This window comes from Clupea harengus, unplaced genomic scaffold (genome assembly GCF_900700415.2).
Source record: "Clupea harengus unplaced genomic scaffold, Ch_v2.0.2, whole genome shotgun sequence".
In the NCBI taxonomy this organism is placed as follows: Eukaryota; Metazoa; Chordata; class Actinopteri; order Clupeiformes; family Clupeidae; genus Clupea; species Clupea harengus.
The window spans coordinates 1-24,890 of record NW_024879877.1 but is presented as its reverse complement, the minus strand read 5'-3'; the positions used below and the strand labels follow the sequence as shown (position 1 = coordinate 24,890).

The window sequence follows — 24,890 nt, the reverse complement described above, 5'->3', positions numbered from 1 at the left end:
GACAGAGCAAGAGATCGGACTAGGGTCACAATCGGAACAGCTTTTACTTGTTGGAGAGAGCTGAAAGACACATTTGGATACAAGTTCGATTCACAGCTAGCCATCTTTCTGCTGGATTAGTAAGTAGTTTGTACTGTCTCTTGCTTGATGTTTGACTGTGTTATCAAAGTTGTTGACTCGCTAGTTTGTCATACTCGAGGAAAGCACATTCCAATAGGTTTTGCTAGGCTTTAGGGTGACCAGATTTTAGTTTTCTAAAAAAGAGGACTTCGTCGCTGGGGGAGGGTGCGGGGTCCAGCATGCTAAACACTAGCATACCCTGCCTTCTCCCCTGCGACGAAGTGTCCTCTTTTTCACAAACTCAAATATGGTCACCCTATTATAACACTTTTGGACATTGATGCTAGGTTTACGTCCTCTTTTTTGTCCAGGTAAAAGAGGACTTGTCCGCCCGGGTAAAATAGGACGTCTGGTCACCCTAGCTTAGCCGCTATCAAGACATCTCGTTAGCGATATCAGACATCTTGTTATATAACACGCTTGGACAATGATGCTAGTAATAATCGAGTAGCTAGTAATAACGTCGTATACACTTCTTTGTAATGTTATTGTGATCGCTATCTGGCTAACTTGCCACCCAAGCTCCACTAGTCTCAGGATATTCCAGTTATTTCCAAGGAATTTAGCGATAGTTGACTTTGTCTGTTAGCATTCCCTTACAGCCAGTTGGTCTGTGGTTCATGTTTCGTTAGCTTAGTATGCTACTTGTGTGTTACCTGACTTGAATGCCGTGATTTGTGAAAACATATATAAAGATGTAGCGGCAAACATACTGAATTGGTTCTTTCTATCAAAAGCGGTAGGGAATGTCTACTCCCAGCAAGGGACATGCACAGCCACCACCGCCGCCTGTATCTAGTATTTCAGAAGAGTCCGACCGAGATGGGTATGTATCTTAGAACTGCGTTTCTAAACCAGCCATGCAGGACATTGTAAGTTGTGACTGACTTATTTATCTTTTGAATCAGGGACAAATAATTCGCTATGCAAGGTGTTCAACCGTTGGGCAAAGAAACCGAAGCGATTGGTGTGCTAGAATCTAGGTGAGTTCGTCTTGCAACTGCGACCGTAATGCATTGTTTTGTTGATGAATATATTTATTTAGATTCGTTTTATATTCACAGCATGCACTCCTTGAGCATTGCTGAAGAGCAGCAGCATGACTCTCTGGATGAGGAGGAGGCGAATTATATGAGGAATAGCATGTAAGTCTTGCACATGAAACCATCTTAGTTCGTGTTCTTTTGTGCTTCAAGTTTATGGTGTTGTGGGTGTCCTAATCAGAAGGGCTTGGAAGAAGATTAGGACAGCTCTGATGAAGACTATAGTCCTTTTCTTCATCTACGGTATGTTTCAGTTTCTAGTTGCATTTCAGGTTGAACTACTGCTATGTTGAAGGGTGCAATCACAAATATTTTGGTCTTTCAGGAGAAGACAACGTTTTTAGGAGAACATGATGCAGTTGTTCCTTTTTGAATCTTTCAAATTGATTCTATGTACATATCTTGCTGCTTTGCCAGTGCCCCAGCTATGACTGCAACATCAAACCAACTCCTGGAGATAAGCATGGAGATAAGCATGGATAAAGCCGTGCTTTGATGTGGCAACACCCAATCCTCCAGGTGAGGACATACAAGAAACTCCAGAACAACAAAAGTTTCAGGTATGGCCCCTATAGTTATGCAAATGCTAGTATTTGTCATACATTTGCACTTATGATCATATTTCAGAACTTTTTTTGTCTGTCTTGTAGAACCATTACCAATACAATAATTGTATAACTCTGGGTGATTTTCCATGTTTGTTTTGTGTGCAAAATCAGCTGCTTAGGCCTGACTGCTAAGCACATTATAATTGAAAATTGAAATGAAGCCTCATCTGATACTTTTCCTGGAGTAGCATCTAGTGGTGAGAAGTGTGTCACTGACTGGGCCTTTCGGGTTATGTATGTGTTTTTCAGGACAACTTCAGATTTGGAGAATTTCTAAAACCACATACTCATCTATGCAGGAAAGCGGTTTGCCTACAGCCCCCCTGTTTACAAAACCCAGACATTGCTTGCAGCAATTGATTACAACTATCACAACCACCGCATTCCTCCACGTGGCAAGGATGGACACCGAATGTAAGCTTTGCTATAACAGTAGTGTACTACCAAAAAATAATTCATTAGTTCTTACCTAAACAGTTGTGGAATTGTGCAATTACTTTACTTTACTAGGTACAGACAGTACTTCAACAAGAAGTCCGAGCACTGGAATGTATATGTGTTGAAGGAGAGCAAAGGCTACCATTACATCCCAGACCTGCAGAAGGCCATCCTTGCTGAGAGGCTGGGAAGTGGAATGGCCTTCCCAGAATACAGGGTCTAAGGCCTGATGATCCAGGCGCTTGGGTTTGCTTGCCGCAACGCAGCCTCCATCCACATTTGAACTTGTCACGGCTCAGGTTTCACGGGGAGAGGGTGGTGCCCAAAGTGAATTCCTAAACTATTCCATTCTTTCATAGCTGTGTATGTAAATAATTTGCAAATAATTCAAGAGTCGTAAAAAGAAATATTTTTTATTTATATGTAAATAAAAACAATGAACATCAAACTGTACATGTTTTGACATTGAACATAAATAACAAAACTATTTACACCAAACGGTGCACCCTGAAGCCAACATATTGACCCAAGGGTCAGGAAATGCAGTTCCTTATCTTCCAAACGCAGCAGCTCGGAATAATAACCCTATTGCCTTCACCCAAGCGGCCATGCTGCCACAGTACAAATTGGCGGTATGCCGCAATGTCTGTACTGTCGCTGCTCCATCCCCTGTTCTGTTCGTCATCAAGCAAACACAGTCGTTCCAATGCAGCCCATCCAGCCGTAACCGCACGGGTCCAAGCACATATCACTTGCATATGTGCCATGCTTGCTTGACGGAGTTTTCAGGGCCTGGCGGCAGCCAGAGCCCTTTTTTGGTCTCCATCTCCCTGCAGTATTACTGCAGGTGCACCAATGTAAAGGTCCCTACCTGTCTCTACCTCAGAAGAGGCAGATGTTGACAATGACGTCGATTCCTGCAATAAAACCATAGAAAAAAACTTGTTGACATCCAAACCTCATACACCATTAGCCATGCATGAATTATCCTTTCGAATTTAGCTAATACAGTGTTATAATAAACTGTTTCTACTGTCTTTGACGTTAGCTATTGTGATCTGTCCTATGTCGATAAAACAATTGATGTATTGTGATGTACATCCCTGCCTATGTAATTAATGAAAGAATAGGCTGTAGCCTTATCAGTGTCATCCCTGTCTCACGGAGATTTGTAGTTTTAGTTAGGGTGACCAGATTTTAGTTTGTGAAAAAGAGGACACTTCGTTGCGGGGGAGGGGTAGTGTATAGCCCTCCCCCGCGACGAAATTTACCAAAGGCTCAGAATGATCGTATTTAGAGGATAATTATCGTACATCTGCCAGCACTGACAAGGCTATCGACCATTGACAGTTCTCTCTACAGTCAGAGCTCGCGCAAGAAGGTAGAACGTAAGGGAAATACCCTTTCCAAACCTTGTAAGGGCGTAATAACTAGTTTGTGAAAGACCCAGATAAACACAGATATCCGACAAGGCAAAATCCCGGACGTTTTTGGAATCCCTGCTGGACGCATTTTTTAGGTCTCGAAAGAGGACCTGTCCGGGTAACAGAGCACGTCTGGTCACCCTATTTTAGTAGATGCCAAAAGTCATCGACCGTCTCAGACTAGCATGCAAATCAGTGTCTCACACGCCAAGGGTCTTAGTCAATCACACGCAAGGTAAGCTTTAGAAGTTTACAACCTTGGAAACCTAACTTCGCTAGCTTGTAATGAATTACATGTTCCAATGTAAATTATGAATATGTAGCGTTTTGGTGTTGTCAACTATATTGTATTCGATCACACAATGTATAGGCTGAAAACGCGATCGGTATTTCATCTAAACTAAATGTTGTCATTCTTTTAGTTATGTTAGCATTCATCTCCGATATCACAATGAATAAAACTATGCAGTCATATTTATGTAAAATCTTTGAATATTCTTACCTTATCGGTTGACATAATTTGTTGGTTTCTGACTTCGTCTGGTCATCAATACAAGTGTATGCGAGGCTGCATCTATCGTAACTGGGTATTTACGACACTGAAGTAAACGTTAAATACCTCCAAACCTTAAGGGGGAGCTCCAAGGGAAAAACTCCTTAATGCTGCTTTAAGTGATAAAAAGATGTTTTAATTATATTTTTGATATGGGTTTCAAAATTGAGATCTGAGTCAAATATGACGCCTAGGTTTCTGGCTTGGTGTTAAGTGCTAGTGTTTTTAAGTGTGCAGATAGTTTCTCTCTTGTTTTTTTCACCAATGACTAATACCTCTGTTTTATCTTGGTTTAGCTGGAGAAAGTTTTGTGACATCCATACATTTATATCAGGAATGCAATTTACCAAACAATCAATAGAGTTGTAGTTGTTGGGTGTTACAGAAATATAGAGCTGGGTGTCATCTGCATAGCTATGATAGTCGATGTTGTGCCTCCTAATTACACTACCAAGGGGTAGCATGTATAGACTGAAAAGTAAGGGCCCTAAAATGGATCCTTGAGGGACCCCACAGGTCATACAAATGTTTTTTGAGCTGTGGTCTCCGAGGGCGACAAAGTATTCCCGGCCAGTTAGATAGGTCCTAAACCAGTTTAGGACCGGACCAGTGAGGCCAACCCAATTTTCAAGTCTATCTATAAGGATATTGTGATCAACAGTATCAAAGGCTGCGCTCAGATCCAGAAGGGCCAAGACAGATAGTTTTTTGGAGTCAGCATTAATCCTGAGATCATTTACAACCTTGACTAATGCCGTTTCTGTGCTATGATTGGAACGAAAACCAGATTGGAAGGTGTCAAATGCACAGTTAGCATCTAGAAAATTATTTAACTGTTTAAAGACAATTTTTCCAGGATTTTGCTTAGAAAGGGAAGGTTGGAGATGGGCCTAAAATTGTTTAGAACTGAAGAGTTTAAATTGCTTTTCTTCAGGAGGGGTCTCACCAGGGCAGTTTTAAGTTCTGATGGGAAAATACATGTAAGCATGGAACAGTTAATAATGGCTAGAATGTCTTTAGACACAGAGTCAAAGATGGTCTTAAAACATTTGGTGGGAAGGGGATCAAGAGGGCATGTAGACGGCTTCAGTTGTGACACTACTTTGCTCAGCATTTCTATATCAGCCAGTGCAAAAAAGCTCATACTGTACAATATTCCACCAGTTAAGTGGTCACTGACTGCAGCACCAATGGGGATCCTTGTTCAGGCACATGGACAGGTGTGGGTGGGGTTGGCTTTGCTGGTGGATGTTGGGCTACTCTGACGCAGCTCTCCCACAGATACAGGACTATTGTGATGTACATCAGTGATGCACATCGCCACCTGGTGGTCATTCAGTGTCATACAATGGAACACTTTTGCCAGAGTTTAATGTGCATGATAATAACATGATCACATGTGATACAAATACTACCTGCAGGATACCAGAGGCAGCTGAACTACAAGCACAGTGATGGAGCCTACAGCACGTTTGGCAGAGGGGAGGGAAACACATGGTGAGTTGACCCCAAGAAGTGCAGTCAAGTCTATGGCAAGGCGAACACAATTTGGATAGTTCAGCTATCCAGCTAAAAACATTAGCTCATCTTTTTAGCAGTATGGAATGTGTAATAATCTGGAAAAACTTCCATTGACAATATTGTTTTTCTCTCTTCCTACAGGCTGACTGCATTTGTGTTGAGGTCCTTTGGTAAAGCAAAGTCCTTCATCTACATTGACCCACACATTATTGCATCTGCCAAGGCTTGGCTTGAAGGAAAACTAAGACCAGATGGTGTTTTCCATATGCAAGGAAAACTTTTCAACAACAGAATGAAGGTACATCTGTGATGATTCACGTGTTGATAACATAGTGTAACAGGGCTTTGTCTGTTTTGGGATGGATGTGAGTTTCATGTTTCCATGTTTTTATCGGCTTTCGTCCCTGTGTTCTAGGGAGGTGTAAACGATGATGTAACGATAACTGCTTATATCACTGCATCAATCCTGGAGCTGAACATGTCTGTTACGGTAAGGAAACTCATCACTCAGTGTAGTGGCACTCCGTTTCTTTCCAAAGTCTTCTGTACCACAGTTTTGAAATCAGTCTAAGCCAGTGGTTCTCAAAGTGGGGGGCCCTGGGGGGGCGCGAACACTCTCCAGGGGGGGCGCGATGTCACAGACGGAAAAAAAAAAAAAAACGACTGCCGACCTGTCACTGGTTAGTGAAAGCTCCCTCAGTGGCGAAATGCAATGGGCTGGACTGACCCAAACAAATCAAATACTGTTTTGCTCCTGATCCACCAATCAAAACGGAGTCTTATCATTTGAACGCAAGTTGCACCTAGGCTTCCAAGTATACCAGAGCCACAAGGGTAAGGTCGGTTAGTCCACAAAGAGCCACCCCTCCCTGGCAGTACTGCCATACCAGGGTAATGCCAAGGGGTGAGATCTCTCCCTAGGCCCTCTTCTAAGATGTTATTATCCACAATGTGGTTGCACTTGCACAGGTTGGTACATGGCAGCTCATACACTTATGCATGTACATTTTCCCCTGACACAGTTTTTTTTTTTGCAGGAGAGTGAACAAGCTCAAGGATCGCCTCTGGAGCTGGGTGAAGTGACATCCAGTTCCACCTCACAGCCATCTTCCAGCCATGATTGATTGGAGGAGGAAATGTCTTGGTAACACTCAGGCTCCTCCTGTGCACTGCAGCCAGGTTGCTTGCCCGCTGAATATGTATGTTGCAGAGAGTCTGGTTTGGAGCAAGTCTCGTTCAGAACATCTGCCTGCACTTGAACAATGTAGCCTGACTATCACACGCGGAAAATGGATGGGACTACGAAGGGCGTCACACTTCTCCTGTCCAAAATGGCTGTGCAGTTTTGATAGATCTGTTATTTGGGACTCTCTCCCTTTGCAGTGTTGAAATACAGGTTCACATTGATGTGGCTACAAACAGTGCCAGAACAAAGCATCTGTGTCTGGGCTCATACAATATTGGTCAGGTTTTTTGAGGCATGAGCGGCAATGCAACAGCATCCTGGTGTCTGCCTCTTCTTGGATAGTTTAAGCTCCTTGAGCTCTTGAATTTCTACGGTTGTATTCATCCGGATGGCATGGCATTGGCTGCCATGTGCCATGATGACTGTCACATTCCCAATTACATGGTCAAATTACAAATTACACGTGCAGAACAGGGATAACAAAAAATAAAGGATTCATGGACATGTACAAAAAACACCAAAACAATGGAAAAAAATATCTGGCATGTGGGGGAAAACAATGAAATTTGCAAGATGATGTATTTGAACCACTGGACCACGTCTGCAAAGACTAATTGGCAATGTGACAGTCATCATGGCAAATGGCAGCAAATGCCATGCCATCTGGATGAAGACACAGATGTCTTTGTACTGGCACTGTCCTTTTGTAGCCACATCAATGTGAACCTGTATTTCCACACTGTAAAGGGGAGAGAGTCCCAAATAACAGATCTATCAAACTGCACAGCCATCTTGGACAGGAGAAGTGTGACGCCTTGTAGGTCTCCATCCATTTTCCGGGTGTGATACAGGTCAGTGCTCTGTATGCGTGTTGGAAAATTAAAGCATACAAAAAACTAAATTAAGAAAAAGAATACATTGACCTATGACCTCTATGGACTGCCCTCTCAGGAAATTATAAGGCCAGGGCTACATTGTTCAAGTCGGGCAGATATTCTGAGCGAGACTTGCCTCCAAACCAGGACTCTTTGCACAACATATTCAGCGGGCAAGCACCCAGGCTGCAGTGCACAGGAGAAGCCTGGAGTGTTACCCAGACATTCCTCCTCCAATCAATCATGGCTGGAAGATGGCTGGGGAGCTCTATGAGGTGGACTGGATGTCACTTCCACCAGCTCCAGAGGCAATCCTTGAGCTTGTTCACTGCTCCTCCAAAAAAAAAACTGTGTCAGGGGAAAACGTACATGCAAAGTGTATGAGCTGCCATGTACCAACCTGTGCAAGTGCACAAATTGTGATAATAACACCTTAGAATAGGACTAGGGAGAGATCTCACCCCTTTAGCATTAACCTGGTATGGCAGTAACTGCCAGGGAGGGGTGGCTCTTTGTGGACTAACCGACCTTAGCCTTGTGGCTCTGGTCCCAGTGCTCAGGAAATCCACATTTTCCCCTTACCTTTCCTTTTCCCCCTTGATGATTAAATATTTCTTAGACTATAACGTTTTGTGTTGATTGGTTTATGAGTCTACCATCGACTCCATACAATGTGAATAACGTTGATTAAACTTGACAGAGACAAGGTAAATGAGGTATTAACAAATAGCATAGCTAACCGTAAGCAAGGCTATATAGTACAAACTACGGCACGTTAGCGAACTAAAACTATTTACACCATCACTCACGTATGAAAAAGACGGTTTAGAAAACAAACATGTTTTAAAACGGCCTAATACTGATCAAATTATTACTTACAACACGTCTCCGTTTCAATGGGTTGGAGCTGTCGCGGCAGCAGTGAAAGATGTCAACATGAGTAATCGGTGAAACGGGTGTCAATAAGGCTGCATCTGATTGGTTAATCATTTTCTTACACCAGTATAACATCGTGTTATTGGTTCGACTGATTTAGTAGGCAACTGTGTTAGCCGGCGAGTTTAACAAACTTTTACACTATGGGTTGGACAAACTCCACGGGAAACTGTCCTGGCAACAACTGGTTTATCGTTAGAAATTATATATTCATCCCAACTTTAGAAATTCAGGTCCTCCTAAATTAAAATGCAAAGTTGAACAGATACGAGGCTTCGGCCCACCACCTAACAAAACATGCTGCTAAATGAACAAAACTTTGTAAAAAGACGATGTCCTTGCAGATTGCATTGATACCATCAGCTCCAAAAAAAAAAAGGTTTCACTCACCAATGCAGATCACTTAAATAGGAAGTTGGCGCGGTGGTTCTTTGTTTGAGACAACCTCTGATGACTTTGCTGTTAAAATCCACCAGTCCATGAACTAACGGGTTTTCAATGGAAAGCATGGAGAGGGCGTTCAGTCTCTGCTGTTTACTCTGTTTCATTTATAATTTCTCTTCCAACGACAATGTACTAAATTGCATCCTCAACAAATAGTCTACATTATCCATTGTAGGCTGAATTAAAACACTTCCAAAATACTCGAAAACTAGCGATAGCTAACTAGCAGTAACGTTACTGGCATTGATCTGTCTGATTTTGATCTGACTGTATGTTTTTTTTTTCTTTGTCACGGGGTACAGGTCTCGCGGTTTTCGCATTATTCCAGTCTAGTTGCCAGGCAGATTTCGTGGGGCACATCTGAAAGTGCCCCACCGCTCAATGTTAACTTTGGCCTGTGTGGTTCACGCTCATTGGTGTTTCCATAGTAACGGTGGGGCAGCGTGGGCCGTTGCCCCACCGGAAAGGGAGGGACAGCGGAGAGCTGCATTTCACAGAACAAGCAAACAGACAGAAAAACACACGAATCAAATTACTCCAAAACAATAATGCTTGTAAGTTTATTCACACACATATATTCACGCTACTTTGCATAAAAAAAAATTATATATATATTTCGCCGCGAAGTACGAATGTATTGAGCTTTCTGCACAACAGCATCATCTGGATCTGGTGGGGCAGTCCCCACCTGCCCCTAATGTAGAAACGCCACTGTCGCTTCCAATGTCTCTGAGCTCAAATCTAAACTAAAAGTCCCATACGCAGGTATTACACTGACGTAGCGCTATCTGATTGGAAGCTTACATTCAGAAGTTCTTCAGCTTTTATTTACGATACTAAATTATACATTTTAACCTAAACATTCTTTCAAATCATAATGAAATGATTTATCTCCAGTCACCTTTTTTAAACTAAATTATTATAACACATGAAATCATGAATTTGGCTCTTACACTCAAGTTAACTGAGACAAACCTCCTCAAATCTATCAGAGGTTTCATTCACAGTTCACTGTTGTGTCATACTATTGAATTTACAGTCATATTCAGAGAATAACAGAATACAAGTGTTGCCTTTAAGCGTATGAGAAAATTGTATAAGAAAATCATATTTTTTTCCAGGAAAAAACGCTGACGTTTCTAAAGTCCTCCGTCAGTGACCTCTCCAACACCTACTCCACTGCTCTACTGGCCTACACCTTCAGTCTCGCTGGAGAAGAGGACATACGAGCTCAGCTTCTCAAGCGCTTGGACAGTGTAGCAACCCCTGATGGTAGGAAGCATTTTACAGTGTGCCTGAAGAGACGCAGATAACCCAACGCTTCAACCTGCGGCCTTCATCTCATGTGGCTCATATCTTCTCAGGGAGTCTCCTGCACTGGTCTCAGTCCTCATCAGAGCAAGCTGATTCCCTGGCGGTTGAGACGAGCTCTTATGTGCTGTTAGCTGTTCTCACTAAAACCACACTGACTGCTGCTGACTTAGGGTATGCTGCCAGGATTTTCAACTGGCTGGTGAAGCAGCAAAATCCATATGGAGGCTTCTCTTCCACACAGGTGATCCACAAACACTTCCTTTTGAAACGTGTTATTTGTGTTGCTGTGTATGGGCTTTTGTCCAGCTTCTGTATTTGCCCACACTGAGGGTTAAGTGTGTGTTCTCTCAGGACACGGTGGTGGCACTGCAGGCTCTGGCTCTGTACGCCACCAAGGTCTTCAGCCCACATGGATCCAGCACAGTGACAGTGCAGTCAGCAGGTGGGGACAAACACCAGTTTGACGTGAACCAGCACAACACATTACTGTACCAGGAGAGGGCGCTGCAGGACGTTCCTGGGAAGTACAGCGTAGAAGTCAAGGGCTCTGCATGTGCTTCTGTGGGGGTCAGTTTGAAAGATCACTTCTGCTTTGTTCTTGAATGTTAATGATGGATATTCTGTTAAGGCTATTTATTAATGTCTAAATCCTCTTCTGTAACAGGTGGCTCTTTTCTACAACATCCCCACTCCCACTGAGCACTCAACCTTGAGCATTAAGACTCAAGCCAAGCCTCTGACTGAGGGAGAGTGCAACAAGGCCAATGGACAGGCCATGAATTTAATCATCACAGTCCTGTACGTAACCCCATGTAGAGTATGATCCCTACAAGTAAGATAAGTAACGTCTCGGTTACTTACGTAACCTCGGTTCCCTAAGCAGGGACCAGATATAACAGATGGGACATGACGTAGTCACGGAACCAATCGAAGCACTATTCACTCACGCCGGAAGGCTGAGATTCGTCCAATCCCTCTCCTGAGCCCGCCCCCTCAGGAGCCGTTAAGTAGGGATGGTCACGGTCGAATCAATCTTGGAAAATAAACTGAGCGTAGAAAACCTAATCTAAGAGCAACACTGTACACGCAACTCTTGTTATATCTGGTCCCTGCTTAGGGAACCGACGTTACGTAAGTAACCGAGACGTTCCCTATCGCAGTTGGACTGCGATATAACAGATGGGACCGCATATCCTCATGCGTGATAATACAGTGGCAGCCAACACACACACCAACTTTATATTGCTTTTGCCCTCCTAGAGGTTCATACAGCAGCTGGTGGTGAACATTACAGGGCATTTCCTTTGTACATAGGCCAAGGGGATCAGCGATCCCCCGCCCGTAGGAGAAAAAAAACCTAGAATGGTTCATTCGCATCGTAACACATAGACGCTGATGAACACATACATCACTTTACCATTCTCAGGCCCGGGGATTCAAAGATCGCCTGCCTGTAGAACACCATGTAAAAAACTAGGTTCGGCCACCTCTAACATATAGAATCTAATGAAAGTGCGGCGAGAACTCCAGCTTGCAGCTTTACAAATTTCTTCCACTGAGACTCCTTTCAATAAGGCCCAGGAAGAAGAGACCCCCTGCGTAGAGTGCGCATGCAAATTCCCCGGGGATCTAAAGACAATCTCGTATATGACAACACGATAGCCTCTACTATCCAACGGGATCGCGAAATGAAGGCACGATGGGCTAACGGACAGGGCTTGCATGTTACCAATGCGCTTTGCTGACGCCAGTGCCAGTAACACAGCGGTCTTTAGAGGCCCTGTGAGAGCACGTAACACAACCAGCAGATCCCATGAGGGTATGAGGTGCCTGTCAGGCACCCTGAGGCATCTCACTCCAGCCATAATTGCGTGACGCTAGCGGATGGCTGCCCGGGGAATTGCCATTGATGCCTGCATGGCCGCCTTCCCCTCATCTAACAACTGCTGTAGGAATTCCAATATGACGCCCAGCGCGCAGTTGACGGGGTCGCGTTGACGCGCAACACACCACCGCTCAAAACTGCGCCACTTTAGCGTATACAAAGACCGGGTCGACACCGCCCGGGCACTCTGTATTGTAGCCATTGCGTCTGACAAGCCTGAGGCTAGGAGCCTGCTCCTTTCAGGTGCCAGGCCCTAATGCCACAGTTCTGGCTGAGGATGCCAGACCGTTCCGCACGCCTGAGATAGGAGGTCTCTCCGAAGAGGCAGCTCCCAAGGCGGTTGTACCGACATATTGATCAGATCCGCCAACCACGGCTGACTGGGCCAGTGGGGGGCTACTAACAGCAACTCTCTGCCCTCGTCCGCTATCCTGCACAGCACCTGCTGGAAGAGCGGGACCGGGGGAAACGCGTACAGACGCAAACTCGGCCACTGGTGGCTCAGTGCGTCCACGCCCAGTGGAGGGTTGTCGCCCCCCAGCGAGAACCAGAGCAGGCAGCAGGTGTTCTGTCTGTTGGCAAACAGATCCACCTGGGCCCTGTAAAAACGCAGCCAAATCTGATCGACCACCTGAGGGTGGAGACACCAGTCTGCCGCCTGATGGTCGCCCCTCGATAACAGGTCTGCCCCGTAGTTGAGGTGGCCTGAAATATGAACTGCTCTGAGGGAACGGATGTGAACCGCCGCCCACAGGAGCAGGCGGTTCGCCCAGTGGTACAACGACGGGGAGCGCACTCCGCCTTGGCGGTTTATATACGCCATGGCTGAAGTGTTGTCCGTCCTTACCAACACATGTCGACCACTTAACGTGGGCAGAAAGTGCTGCAGTGCCAGGAAAACCGTTCGCAGTTCTAACACATTAATATGTGACTCCACCTCTGCTGCAGATCAGCGACCGTTCACATAACTCCCCTCGCAGACTGCCCCCCACCCTTTTGTGGAGGCGTCTGTGGTCACCACTACGCGGCGTGTCACAATGCCCATGGGGCCCGACGCCGCGAAGAACTGCGGAGTCCCCCAGATCGTCTGGGCTCTCCTGCATCTGGAGGTCAACGCTATCCTGTGGTGTCTGTTCTTGGTAGAACTGAGTTTTAAGGAGAGATACCATATCTGAAAAGGCCGCATACGTAACATGCATACCGCATCCTTCTGTCCATACTGTCAAGTATGGGCATTTCTGGCAATGCGCACTCCTGGTTTGAATCCTACCTCACTGGGCGCTCGTTCAACGTGTCATGGCAAGGTCAGCTGTCTGTACCTCACCGCCTCACCACTGGGGTGCCCCAAGGCTCGATGATGGGACCACTTCTCTTTGCCATTTACACCACCTCGTTGGGCCCTATCATCCGCTCGCATGGTTTTTCCTACCACTGTTATGCCGATGATACTCAACTGTTTCTGTCTTTCCCTCCTGAGGACACCACGGTCTCGGCGCGGATCTCGGACTGCCTCGCTGATATATCCACATGGATGAAAAATCACCACCTTCAGCTGAACCTGGCCAAAACGGAACTGATGGTCTTCCCAGCCAAACAGGTCATCCACCACAACATCAATATCAATACTGACTCTTTATCTCTTGCTCCATCCAAAACAGCAAGAAACCTCGGGGTCATTATTGATGACCAACTGACCTTCACGGCCCACATCGCCTCTGTCTCCAGGTCGTGCCGCTTTGCGCTTTACAACATCTGCAAAATCAGGCCGTACCTAACCCAGTATGCCACCCAGCTGCTGGTGCAAACCTTGGTGAGCTCCCGCCTTGACTACTGCAACGCCCTCCTAACGGGCCTGCCGGCTTGCGTGGTGAAACCACTACAGATGATCCAGAACGCGGCGTCGCGTCTGGTGTTCAACCAACCGAAAAGGGCACACGTCACCCCGCTACTCATTGAGCTCCACTGGCTGCCAGTAGCTGCTCGCATTAAGTTCAAGTCACTTATGCTTGCCTACAGAGTGCTTGCTGGTTCTGCTCCCACCTACCTAAATGCTCTTGTAAGGGCAAATGTTACACCCAGGACGCTGCGCTCATCTAGTGAGCGTCGTTTGGCACTGCCGTCCGTGCAAGCACGGCAATCCAGACTATTTTCATTTGTAGTTCCACGTTGGTGGAACGAACTGCCTAGTACTACCAGAGCAGGGGCGTCCCTCTACCTTCAAGAAGCTTTTGAAGACCCAACTCTTCAGAGAGCACCTCCCCTCCTAACTGGCACCTGACTAGCGCTTAACTTGCACTTCAGCAGTTACATTCCTGCACTTCTTTTTCCTTTTTTCTAGGTCGTTGTTTTTCTAATTCTCATGTAAAGTAGTATTTATTGTTACACCATGCTTTTTATTGCTCTTAGCTTGACTGTTCTCTCCCTTGTACGTCGCTTTGGACAAAAGCGTCTGCTAAATGACTAAATGTAAATGTAAATCCCCAGAGGGAGAGCGATTGCGGCTGATGCCATCATGCCCAGCAGCCTTTGGCAGCACAGGGACGAGACTGTCTGCCCCAGCTTGAACTGATGCACGCCTAATCTGATGGCTTTTATTCGGTCTTGAGACAGACTGACCCTCATTGAGGTGGTCTAGAGACATGCCTAGGAAATGTGTGGTTTGGCCTGGGCGCAGAACGCTTTTTTATAATTAAGACCTTTGTCAGGTTTTTAATGACACACTGGAACACACACGTGCATATATGGAGGCGACACAGGACACACACACACACACACGCAGGTAAGCCTGAGGTCACGGTGAATTTATTTTCTGCTTTTTCCCATCCTGGACTGTCCTTCCTCAAGGACCCCCCAGGAGCAGTGGGTGGCTTGTAGCGCCCGGGGACCAAGTGAAGTGAACTATCCATCTTTGGTCAGGGATGGACATGTGTTCTGTTATTTTGCATGTTTTTTCTGTTGGGGTCCTTAGTGGAGGAAACCCCTTGTGAACACGGGGAGAACATGCAAACTCCACACAGAAAGGCCCGGGAGATAGCCCTGTGCACTCTGAGGAGGACCTGCCCCCCAGAGCCAACAGCGCCCCATGTGGGAATCGATCCCATGACCTTCTTGCTGTGTTTATCACAAAGCCGAGGCGGTGCAAGTGTGCCTCCAGTAGATGGCAGTCTTGTACCACTGCTGCTCTTGAGCGAGCGCAAAGAACAGACGTAGCCCCCGCACTTTGTGAAGACCCTTGGGGCCAGTGCTGGGCCGAACGAGAGTGAGCAGAACTGGTACGCCTTCCCCTCGAATGCAAACCGCAGAAATCTCTGATGTCTGGGGTAGATGGAGTTAGAAAAAAGCGCGGTTTGGCTGGGGCCCAAAACGCTATTTTCTCTGTTCACCACAAGGCCTAGGCGATGTAAATGTGACACCACTAGGTGGCACTCTTGCCTTGCTGCCTCCCTTGCACGACTGCAAGTAGCCCGTCGTCCAGATAATAGAATAGCAGTAGCCCCAGCTGCCATAGCAGGGCGATGACTGCCTCCCGTGTGGGGCTATTGAATTGCCCCCTTCTTACAGCAAGGGGTCTTTCTTTCTTTGTAGGAAGTTGACCTGCTCTTGCGGAACTACAGATTGGACTTCCCCTCTGAACCTGGGAGGGGGGGGGGCAGGCAAACTGCAGTGCACCCATGGCGACGCAGTGCATGCGTGCCAGCTCTCCTCGCAACATGTCAGCTTTGAGTTGAATAATTGGTCGGGAGTAAAACCCGCTCATTGCCAATCTGCCCATGTCTAGATCTGTGCCCGCTCTGTCTAGGGAGGGGGTCAAGATCTGAGGGCACACCATCACATCGTGTATGGATACAGAGGTGGATATGTTGAGGGGAAATTTACACAAGCATGACTTATGTCTGCGCCTACAGGGGCAGTGTTTGTGACATGTGAGGGTTGTGCTTGTGGAGACTGACACACTGTGCTTGACATGAAGGTTGCATGTGAGCGGCGGGCAGTCTTTATGGTGGTGGGGAGTCCACTTCCCCTCCCTTCAATGGCAGGCGATCAGGTTCGCTGGGACCTGTTCAGCCCTCTCCCACGGCAGGCACTTGAAAAATGTGGGCATATGGGTGCCGTGGTGGATGCATTGAGGGGGAATTTACACACGCATGACTTACTGCTGCGCCTACAGGGGCAGTGTTTGTGACATGTGAGCGCTGTGCTTGTGAGAACTGACACACCGTGCTTGACATGAAGGTTGCATGTGAGCAGCGGGTAGTCTTTTTCGGTGTGGGGGCTGACACAGGGGGGCCAAAGTAGTACTCCCCATCCAGCAGCGATGATTGCGTGCTGGGTGGAGGAGGAGCCCTAGCCAGACAGTTGCCCTCAGTGCTACGTCAAGTAGCTGCTGACTCAGGGTCATGGATGAGACCAGGGGAGAGGGTGCCCGCGGTCTAGCCCATTTCAGTGTCGTCGACCACTCACACGTCCCTCTCGCTGTTGTCCAGCAGGCTCTCCGTCTCCAGCCTGAAATCCACATCTGGAATGGGCTGGTTGGAAAGCAGTGAGGGAGCTTCACTGCCTCGTGGTGTGCTGTTACCAGGAGGGAGGGTGAAGGACTGGGATGGTGCAGCGGGGGCGGCTGCAGCAGTTAAGCGGCTACCGGACTCCCCGCTACCTGTTGCCGACGGTGTGCACTGCTCAGCTGGGGAGTCTCTCCAATCTGAGCAGGCGTCGGCTGTCTCACATCCCTGTGGTCCCAGCATGCGAGGCATTTAGCCTGCTGAGGCACTGGAACGAGAGAAAAATTTGTACAGAGCGAGTTCGATAACCTTACCAACGGTGACAGCCGTTGACGGCAAGCTAGCTAGCAGGGTAGTCAGTGGGTAGTCAAGCTAGGTAGCTAACGCGAAACCTTCTTAAGTCTAAAAAGTCTTAACTCGCGGAACTCACGCTAGTGACGGGAGTACAGACCGAGTTCGTTTACTTTCCCAACGGTGATAACTGTCAGGCAACAAGCTAGTTTGCAGGGTAGTCGGTGGACTAGCCCGCTATCAAGCTAACAAGCTAGGTAGCTAACTCAAACTTTTTAAGTCTATAAGCCTTAACTCGCGGCACTAAGCCAGTGAAGGTAGTAAGACATAGTTCGCTTACCTTCCCAACGGTGACGGCAGTTAGGCAGCAACCCAGTTCGCAGGGTAGTCAGTGGACTAGCCAGCTAATGAGCTAACTTGGTAACTCTCGTCAGACGGGGAGAGGCTAGCGGGTGCGGCTGCAGCTACACAGCGGTTGCCTGACACCACGCTGCCCGGGGCCGAAGGGATGCGCAGCCCTACAGGGGGAATCTCCCCAGACGGTGCTGGAGTCGCCTTCCTAGCGTCTAAGCGTTCCCAATACGCTAGGCGCTTGGTGGCCCTCGCTAGCGTCATGCTAGCGCAGAGGTTGAGGCCGGGTCGTCGCCACTGAGTGCCGCCTCCACATGGGCCCTGCCGAGGCAGACCACGCAACGGCAGTGGTGGTCGCCCTTGTCTTTGGCGTGCCCACAGTCGGGGTAAGCCTGCCTGGACATTATCTGAAATGAAAAGAAAGTTAACAAGAGCACACTATCACAACTGAAAACGTTGGTAGCAGGAAGCTAGCAGGGACTTAGCCAGCTAACCAGCTAGGATAGCGACTCGACTTTCTTAATAGTAAGTCGAACTTGTAGCACTCAGAGCTAGTGAGGGTAAAAGAACCCGAATAACTCACCAACTCGAAAGAGTAAAAAGCACACAAAGTTTAACTTTGCAGAGCGTAGAAATAGTGTCTTGATTGACCACTTCGAGGCGAAGTTTCTTAAGAGACTGATTCGACCGTGACCATCCCTACTTAAAGGCTCCTGAGGGGGCGGGCTCAGGAGAGGGATTGGACGAATCTCAGCCTTCCGGCGTGAGTGAATAGTGCTTCGATTGGTTCCGTGACTACGTCATGTCCCATCTGTTATATCGCAGTTGGACTGCGATAGGGAACCACAGGAAAGGCAGAATGAAGTGTCTTTTGTCTGTCTGAAACAATTGCACTGATGTCATGGGCTAACCACACCCTTACCAGAGTGTTCCATGTTCCTCGTTTAGTTCTCACATGCTTCCTGTTCTATTTAAAGATGACTTGATTGAGACAAATATTCATCCTTGCTTGTGCAGGTATGATGGACCACAGGAGAGCACCAACATGGTTATAATAGATGAGAAAATGTTATCTGGTTTCACACCGGACTCTGCCTCTGTTGAAAGGGTAAGTTGTCCATCCTAAAGCTGTCTTAGTCAGTGGATCATCTATCATAATGGTACTGATGAAGGTTCTGTCTTAACAGCTACAGGGCAGCAAACTTGTGGACCGAGTCGATAAGAAAGATGACCACATCCTTGTGTATCTGTCAGAGGTGAGAAATAGATCACTTGCGCTCAGAATCACTTTTCTCACAGGTTTACCTAAAATGTCACACTTGTCTCTACACATGCTCTACGTCGATCTGATGTGCTTCTGCTTGTGTTGTATCAGGTTCCTAAGGGTTTACCTGTTTCCTACCACCTGACCATACGACAGGATCTCCCAGTGAACAACCTGAAGCCAGCAGTGGTCAAGGTGTACGACTACTACCAGACCAGTAAGACTCCCTTAAAAACCAGAGTTACATGTAAATACCTATGGAAGATAGTGTTGTTTGCATCTACCTGACCATGAACTCTCTCTCTCTCTCTTTCTCTCACTCTCTCTCTCTCTCAATCAGGTGACCAAGCTGAGGCAGAGTACTCCTCCCCTTGTGCATGAGAAGGTGTCCTGATGTATTGAATCTATATGTGTGTGTGTGTGTGTGAGTGAACTTTGTTTTTTTTAGACAGCTAAAGAGACAGGGCTTCAAATGGAAATTACGTTTCTTTAAAAGAAATATGTGTGAATAAATGTACATTTCGTGATGAGTATTTCCTTTTTAATATATTTCAGAGTTATTATTTTATTGTTAGAATTACCAGGGCCTGTATTTCGGTAAAACTTCTAAATCTAAATTGCTCCTAAAACATCTTGATATCTTTGTTTAAACCTCATACACATCTGAGAAGTTGAACACTTTTATTTATGCCTTCATGTTCCTTAAGTTGCATAACTTTCTATGGCATTTATTAAATATAATTGGTAATAATGATAATAATATTAATAATGATAATAAGCCAGGCTTCCTCAGAAATAAATGATTGATGTGAAAATCCCTATAACAATATAAAATACACTTGTGAAACATACTTGAATGAAACATATCACATCCTTATATATACATTTTGTTTGCGCACATTATATTTATACCGTAACCTTGGTGACAGGAAAGCTTTTCAATGTTAAATCATCAGCTTTGCGTTACAGTAGGCTTGCATGGACATGAATGCTAAACCTCTCTGGAGCAGAATGGCGACAGGGGCAAGGAAAGACTCCCACTTAACAGGAATAAACCTTGAGCAGAATCTCGGCTCATAAGGGGGGGCCCATCTGCTTGGAGCTGGCTGGGTAGAGGGTATGGAGGGCTTGTGGCAAAAGGGGGAGGAGGAGGAGAGGATTCAATCAGAAACATGGCAGATTAATTCATACACGTATACATGTGGTAAATATACACAATACAAACAAACATAACATGGTATATACATGATGCATACCAAATTGATAGTGGATAAGGTGGGGAGAGAGCATTCAAGTATTGTAGAACAGCTTAGTGGGTATACAGTGTGCTCGTGAGGTTACTATTACATGGGTAAGTAGAGGAATGAAACCGAAAAATATGTCGATGGTGGCAATTATTTACGTTGCTGGTAATGCGGTAGAATAAGTGCATGACAATGGTGGGGATGGGTAGCATAGAGTATGGGGTAGAATAAGTGCATGACAGTATGGTGGGGATGGGTAGCATAGAGTATGGGGTAGAATAAGTGCATGACAGTATGGCGGGGTGGGTAGCATAGAGTATGGGGTAGAATAAGTGCATGACAGTATGGTGGGGTGGGTAGCATAGAGTATGGGGTAGAATAAGTGCATGACAGTATGGTGGGGTGGGTAGCATAGAGTATGGGGTACATAGAGACTACAGCAGCATCCCACAGAGAGAGACTTCACACCAATCAGATCAGAAATGCAGTCGTTCCAAGATGACTAAGTATGGCGTTCTCTGTCTCCGTGTCTGAGTCTGTCTGTCTCTGTGCCTGAGTCTGTCTCTGTCTCTGTGCCTGAGTCTGTCTCTGTATCCGTGTCTAATGATACCGTTTAAAACTCTTTACATTCATGGAAACATTTCGGCTATTGCTGGCCCCAAGATGTCTGAAGAAGTTGTACAGACGCAGAGTGGGGTCGGGGTTGGGAGAGTGGGAGTGGGGTTGGGAGAGTGGGGTCGGGGTTGGGAGAGTGGGGGTGGGGTTAGGAGAGTGGGGGCGGGGTTGGGAGAGTGGGGTCGGGGTTGGTAGAGTGGGGGTGGGGTTGGGAGAGTGGGGGCGGGGTTTGGAGAGTGGGGGCGGGGTTGGGAGAGTCTGGGCGGGGTTGGGAGAGACTGGGCGGGGTTGTGCGGAGATTGTGAGAGAAGATGTGACATCAAACTACGTCGGTATTAACGGTATTATCTCATCCCATATCTCGTTTGACTTCCGAGTCTGAATGTAGTCAATGCTCGAGGCCGAGTCATCAGTGCTCAAGTCAAGTGAGAGTACTGCAACAATGCCTCTAGAGGAAGGAAATTCAATAATGTGTCTTAATGAGTGACTTAAAGACTAAATAACCTGCTGGACTTCACTGACATTTTGACCCTGCATGTGGCTCTGAACAGGGGCGGTGTTGTGCAGTTGCCATCCTTACATCATAGAGAGGATCATTTTTAAAAAGTCTCTCCCAGTTATCGTGGTAGTTGCACAACTTTTTTTAACATTTACATTTAGCCATTTAGCAGAGGCTTTGATCCAAAGTGACGTACAAAGAAGAAAACAATCAAACTACGAGCAACTGATGGTTTACAACAGATGACGGTGTTTGGATAATTTTAATAGTCCTTTTAATAGCCAGTGATTTTAAAGTAACACTATGCAACAATTTGCCACTTTTTGAGGTATGGTTTTATAGGCAACCAGTTTTGGTACCATCCTCAAAATCATTTTGATAGCATATGTGAAGGACAAATAAACACCTGTGTCTTTCCCACTAGCCATCCAGGATATGCCCTATGTAGTTCTGTATACCGGGCTGGAATACCCTGCACAAATGGAAGAAAAGCTTTCACAGCATGCCATTGCCAGCTTTAACAAACAAGGCTGACTTCAGTCAGTTTTATTGTGGCACAACGACACTCAGTAACACACACGTGCATATATTAGGTGGTGACACAGGACACACACACACACGCAGGCCGAGGTCGCCGTGAATTTGTCTTCTGCATTTATCCCATCCCGGACTGTCCTTCCTCCAAGACCCAAGCAGTCAAGACCAAGTCAAGTGGTCTGTTTTGGTCTGCACACCGCTCTCCTCCAGCGTGTAGTCGTAGTGGAAGAGCGGAGGCAGCAGGTGCCACAGCTCGCCGGCGTGGTACAGGTGCGTCTGCAATACTGACTCAAGAGCAGCTCTAGGCTGTGTCAAATGTGTGGCGAACGCATCTGGAGTCATAGCTATTGCCTTTATCTCAGGTTATCAATCTGTCCTATGGCAACTGTCTGAGCTTGAATTGTATTGTAGGGATTTTGATTTACCAATATATTTCTTCAATTTTTTAGATGGAACACAAGACAGGCTGAGTGTCCCCCTACCAGAGAGCAGTGACTGTGCACCTCAAATGCGTAGCAAAATCATATGAAGACATAGTTATTGCATTCCACTTTGGTGACCCGGTTACTGTGGACTGAGCTTCCAGCTCCATGTGCGTTGTCCGACATGAAGTCGGTCTACACCGCCACCAACACAGAGGCAACGACCGCTAAAGTTGATGTTGACCGGAGATAGTCAGTCAGAAATATAGTGCTAAAGGGGCAGAAAGCTTACATGAATTGTACATCTACTGAGATTTATCAATCATTTAATATGACTGTGGGCCCTGATATGGAAGCTTGGGGGTGAGCCCCTTGTTATCTGTGCTTGATTTTTGTTTTTATTTTATCTTCTAATGACTTTTAAATTGTTTTGTTTCGTTCGTTTAAATTTGACTACATTATTAAGTGTTAAGCTCAATAAAAGATTAGCGTTGATGGCATGTGTCATGGTTCTTCTTCTACAATGGGTTTAGGTTTAGTGAAGTCCCACACTATGCCACTACAACACTAACATCATAAAGCCAAGTGTATTAATAAGATAATTGAAGCAGACATTTAAAAGTAATGCAAAAGTTACTTTCCCTAGTGAGTAATTACTTTTTAAATGCAGTAATTTGTAATTTGATTACTTTTTGTAAGAGGTAACTAGTAACGGTCACCAATTACTAGATTTCAGTAACACTGGTGCCCAATAAGGTCTGCATAATAGGTCTGCACGTGTTTCACCTATTTGAGAGGACCATGATACAGGACAGCTGTGTGACCCCTTTCCCATAAGTGTATGAACATGAAAGCACCATAACTTACCAGTAGGGGCCAGTGTGATTAAAGATCACCCTTTGGAACTTCAAACACAATAGAAACTAACTACATCACCTAACACTGATAGTGTGAGGACTCCAAATTGGTTTATGGAGAATGTGTGACCAACTAGGCCTATGTGCTTACTACATTGCAAAAAAAAAATCATCATCATGTAGCTTCGCTAGTTTATATCACCAATAAGAAAAATAACATTGTAAACAAACTTAACTGAACACACAAGCAAAAAGCCCCCACCAAAAAATTCCCAATGTAAAATGAGGGCAAGCAAGCACAAGATCTATCCCAGGACATATGGCCATTACCTTTAGCAAGTCATCCACAGGAGCAATGGTATAAACAAAGTAAAGGACTCTCAAAGCTCCTACTTTGGTCCGAGTGAATACAGCTCGTAATTTAGAACTTGAAAATCCATGATGTCAGAAGGACCTGGGCCACGGTAGAAGCCTGCTGATCACGAGCAGGGGCAGCCCAGTGTATTTGGGGAACACACCAGTCATGATGGGGACATTCTGTAATCCATTCTTGGGTGGCTCCAGCACTTTGATATCTATGGTAAGATCTAATTTGGCAAGCAGGTGACCCATACAACTGTGGTGCTGGTCCAGAATCTTTTGCAACTTGGCAGCGATTGGACTCTTGGCACAACCACTGCTTTATGTCCGAAGACATCCCCGTTGGGTGACAGCGCTTTCGTTCCGGTTGAATGGTCCACTCAATGCCTTGGTGGCCATGTTCCAGCGTCTCCTTTTTGAGGACTACAGGCAGGATGGAGATTTTTCTCACCCCTATCTGGGTGGAGCGGACACCCTCTCTTCCTCCATCAGGTGGTCCCATTGGCACAATAGGTCTGGGGACCCGTTGTCCCTCGTCTGGTGTAAGCCTGACCTGTTTCCTCCTAAACACCAAGACATCCTTCAGGATCCTTCCTTGCCTCCTACACGGAACGAATGTCAGAGAGAGGATGGCACAGAAGGGCAGATGCCATGGACTGAGTCACAGACATCATTAAGTGCAGTCATGAGGCTTGCTGGAGAGACATTGGGACCGGAGTGTTGGGAAGGGCGTGTACCTGGTGCAACGCACCGTAAATAGTTACGCCAGTAGCTATTTAAATATTATGTCATATATCACATAACACATTTACATTTGTCTTAGTCCATAAATCTAGTTGTTAAAAAAGTCAAAGTGTCTATTGCTACTTGAACATGAATCTGCACACACTGACCCTGATTCTGGAGGAACCATTCATTGGAAATCAAGAAAATCTCTAAAACAGGACAGGTACTCTGTTCACATGTCACAATTAGGTTTCAAATCCGTCCATGTTTTTGATATGTTACAGACTGACGTTTTTGACTGCATAGATCGACAACAAGAGTTATATTTTTGAAAGATTTTAGTTTATTGCAAATAATACATACAGTAATGAATAACTACATTTATCATTTACCAAATTCTAGGGGAGAGAAGTGGATGTGTGAACATGTGTGCAATGAGAGCGTCACTACAGTGTTGGAGGGAGACAGAAAGTGTCTATGGAAGAAAAAAGGTGATAATATGGTGTATGGTGATAATGGATTGTATGGCAGTTAATTAGTTAATTTATTTATTCCTAACTGAAATTTTCTTGGGGGGAAATATGACGGTAACTTGGCCGAATAGAAAAGACAACCCTCCCACAAATATTCATGAGGTAAAATAGTTTTAGTTCTAGTCATGCAGATGAAAAGTAAGCTTGTGCATCTACCACATTATGTTACCACATGAAGTAAGTTTCTGTGGTAATAAACCTTCTGTGTAGATAACGGCACAAATTGTCCTGTCTTCACGACATTAAAGCAAGTGATGTTCATGCACAATCACTGTTCATTGTTCAGTACAATTTAGAAACTCAAATGAAACCCAACAGCTAGGCTAGAAGGGCTGAATGAAGAAA

General features: G+C 45.8%; 1 protein-coding gene and 1 long non-coding RNA gene across 2 annotated transcripts in view; both read left to right on the top strand.

Moving 5' to 3' along the window:
• LOC105912777 (alpha-2-macroglobulin-like) overlaps nt 1-19,285 on the top strand; it is a 38,054-nt gene extending 18,769 nt beyond the window's left edge. The window contains exons 24-34 of the mRNA XM_042705337.1: nt 5,608-5,683; nt 5,849-6,005; nt 6,123-6,197; nt 10,270-10,420; nt 10,513-10,703; nt 10,814-11,029; nt 11,127-11,260; nt 18,506-18,596; nt 18,676-18,744; nt 18,864-18,969; nt 19,093-19,285. Coding sequence (XP_042561271.1) covers nt 5,608-5,683; nt 5,849-6,005; nt 6,123-6,197; nt 10,270-10,420; nt 10,513-10,703; nt 10,814-11,029; nt 11,127-11,260; nt 18,506-18,596; nt 18,676-18,744; nt 18,864-18,969; nt 19,093-19,133 — 1,307 coding nt within the window. The 3' untranslated portion in view covers nt 19,134-19,285. The remainder of the gene's footprint in view (nt 1-5,607; nt 5,684-5,848; nt 6,006-6,122; nt 6,198-10,269; nt 10,421-10,512; nt 10,704-10,813; nt 11,030-11,126; nt 11,261-18,505; nt 18,597-18,675; nt 18,745-18,863; nt 18,970-19,092) is intronic.
• LOC122130603 lies at nt 743-1,224 on the top strand. Its single transcript, XR_006151924.1, has 3 exons — nt 743-946; nt 1,029-1,103; nt 1,185-1,224. It is a non-coding gene; the product is annotated as an uncharacterized LOC122130603 (long non-coding RNA).
• Nucleotides 19,286-24,890: the final 5,605 nt, after the last annotated feature.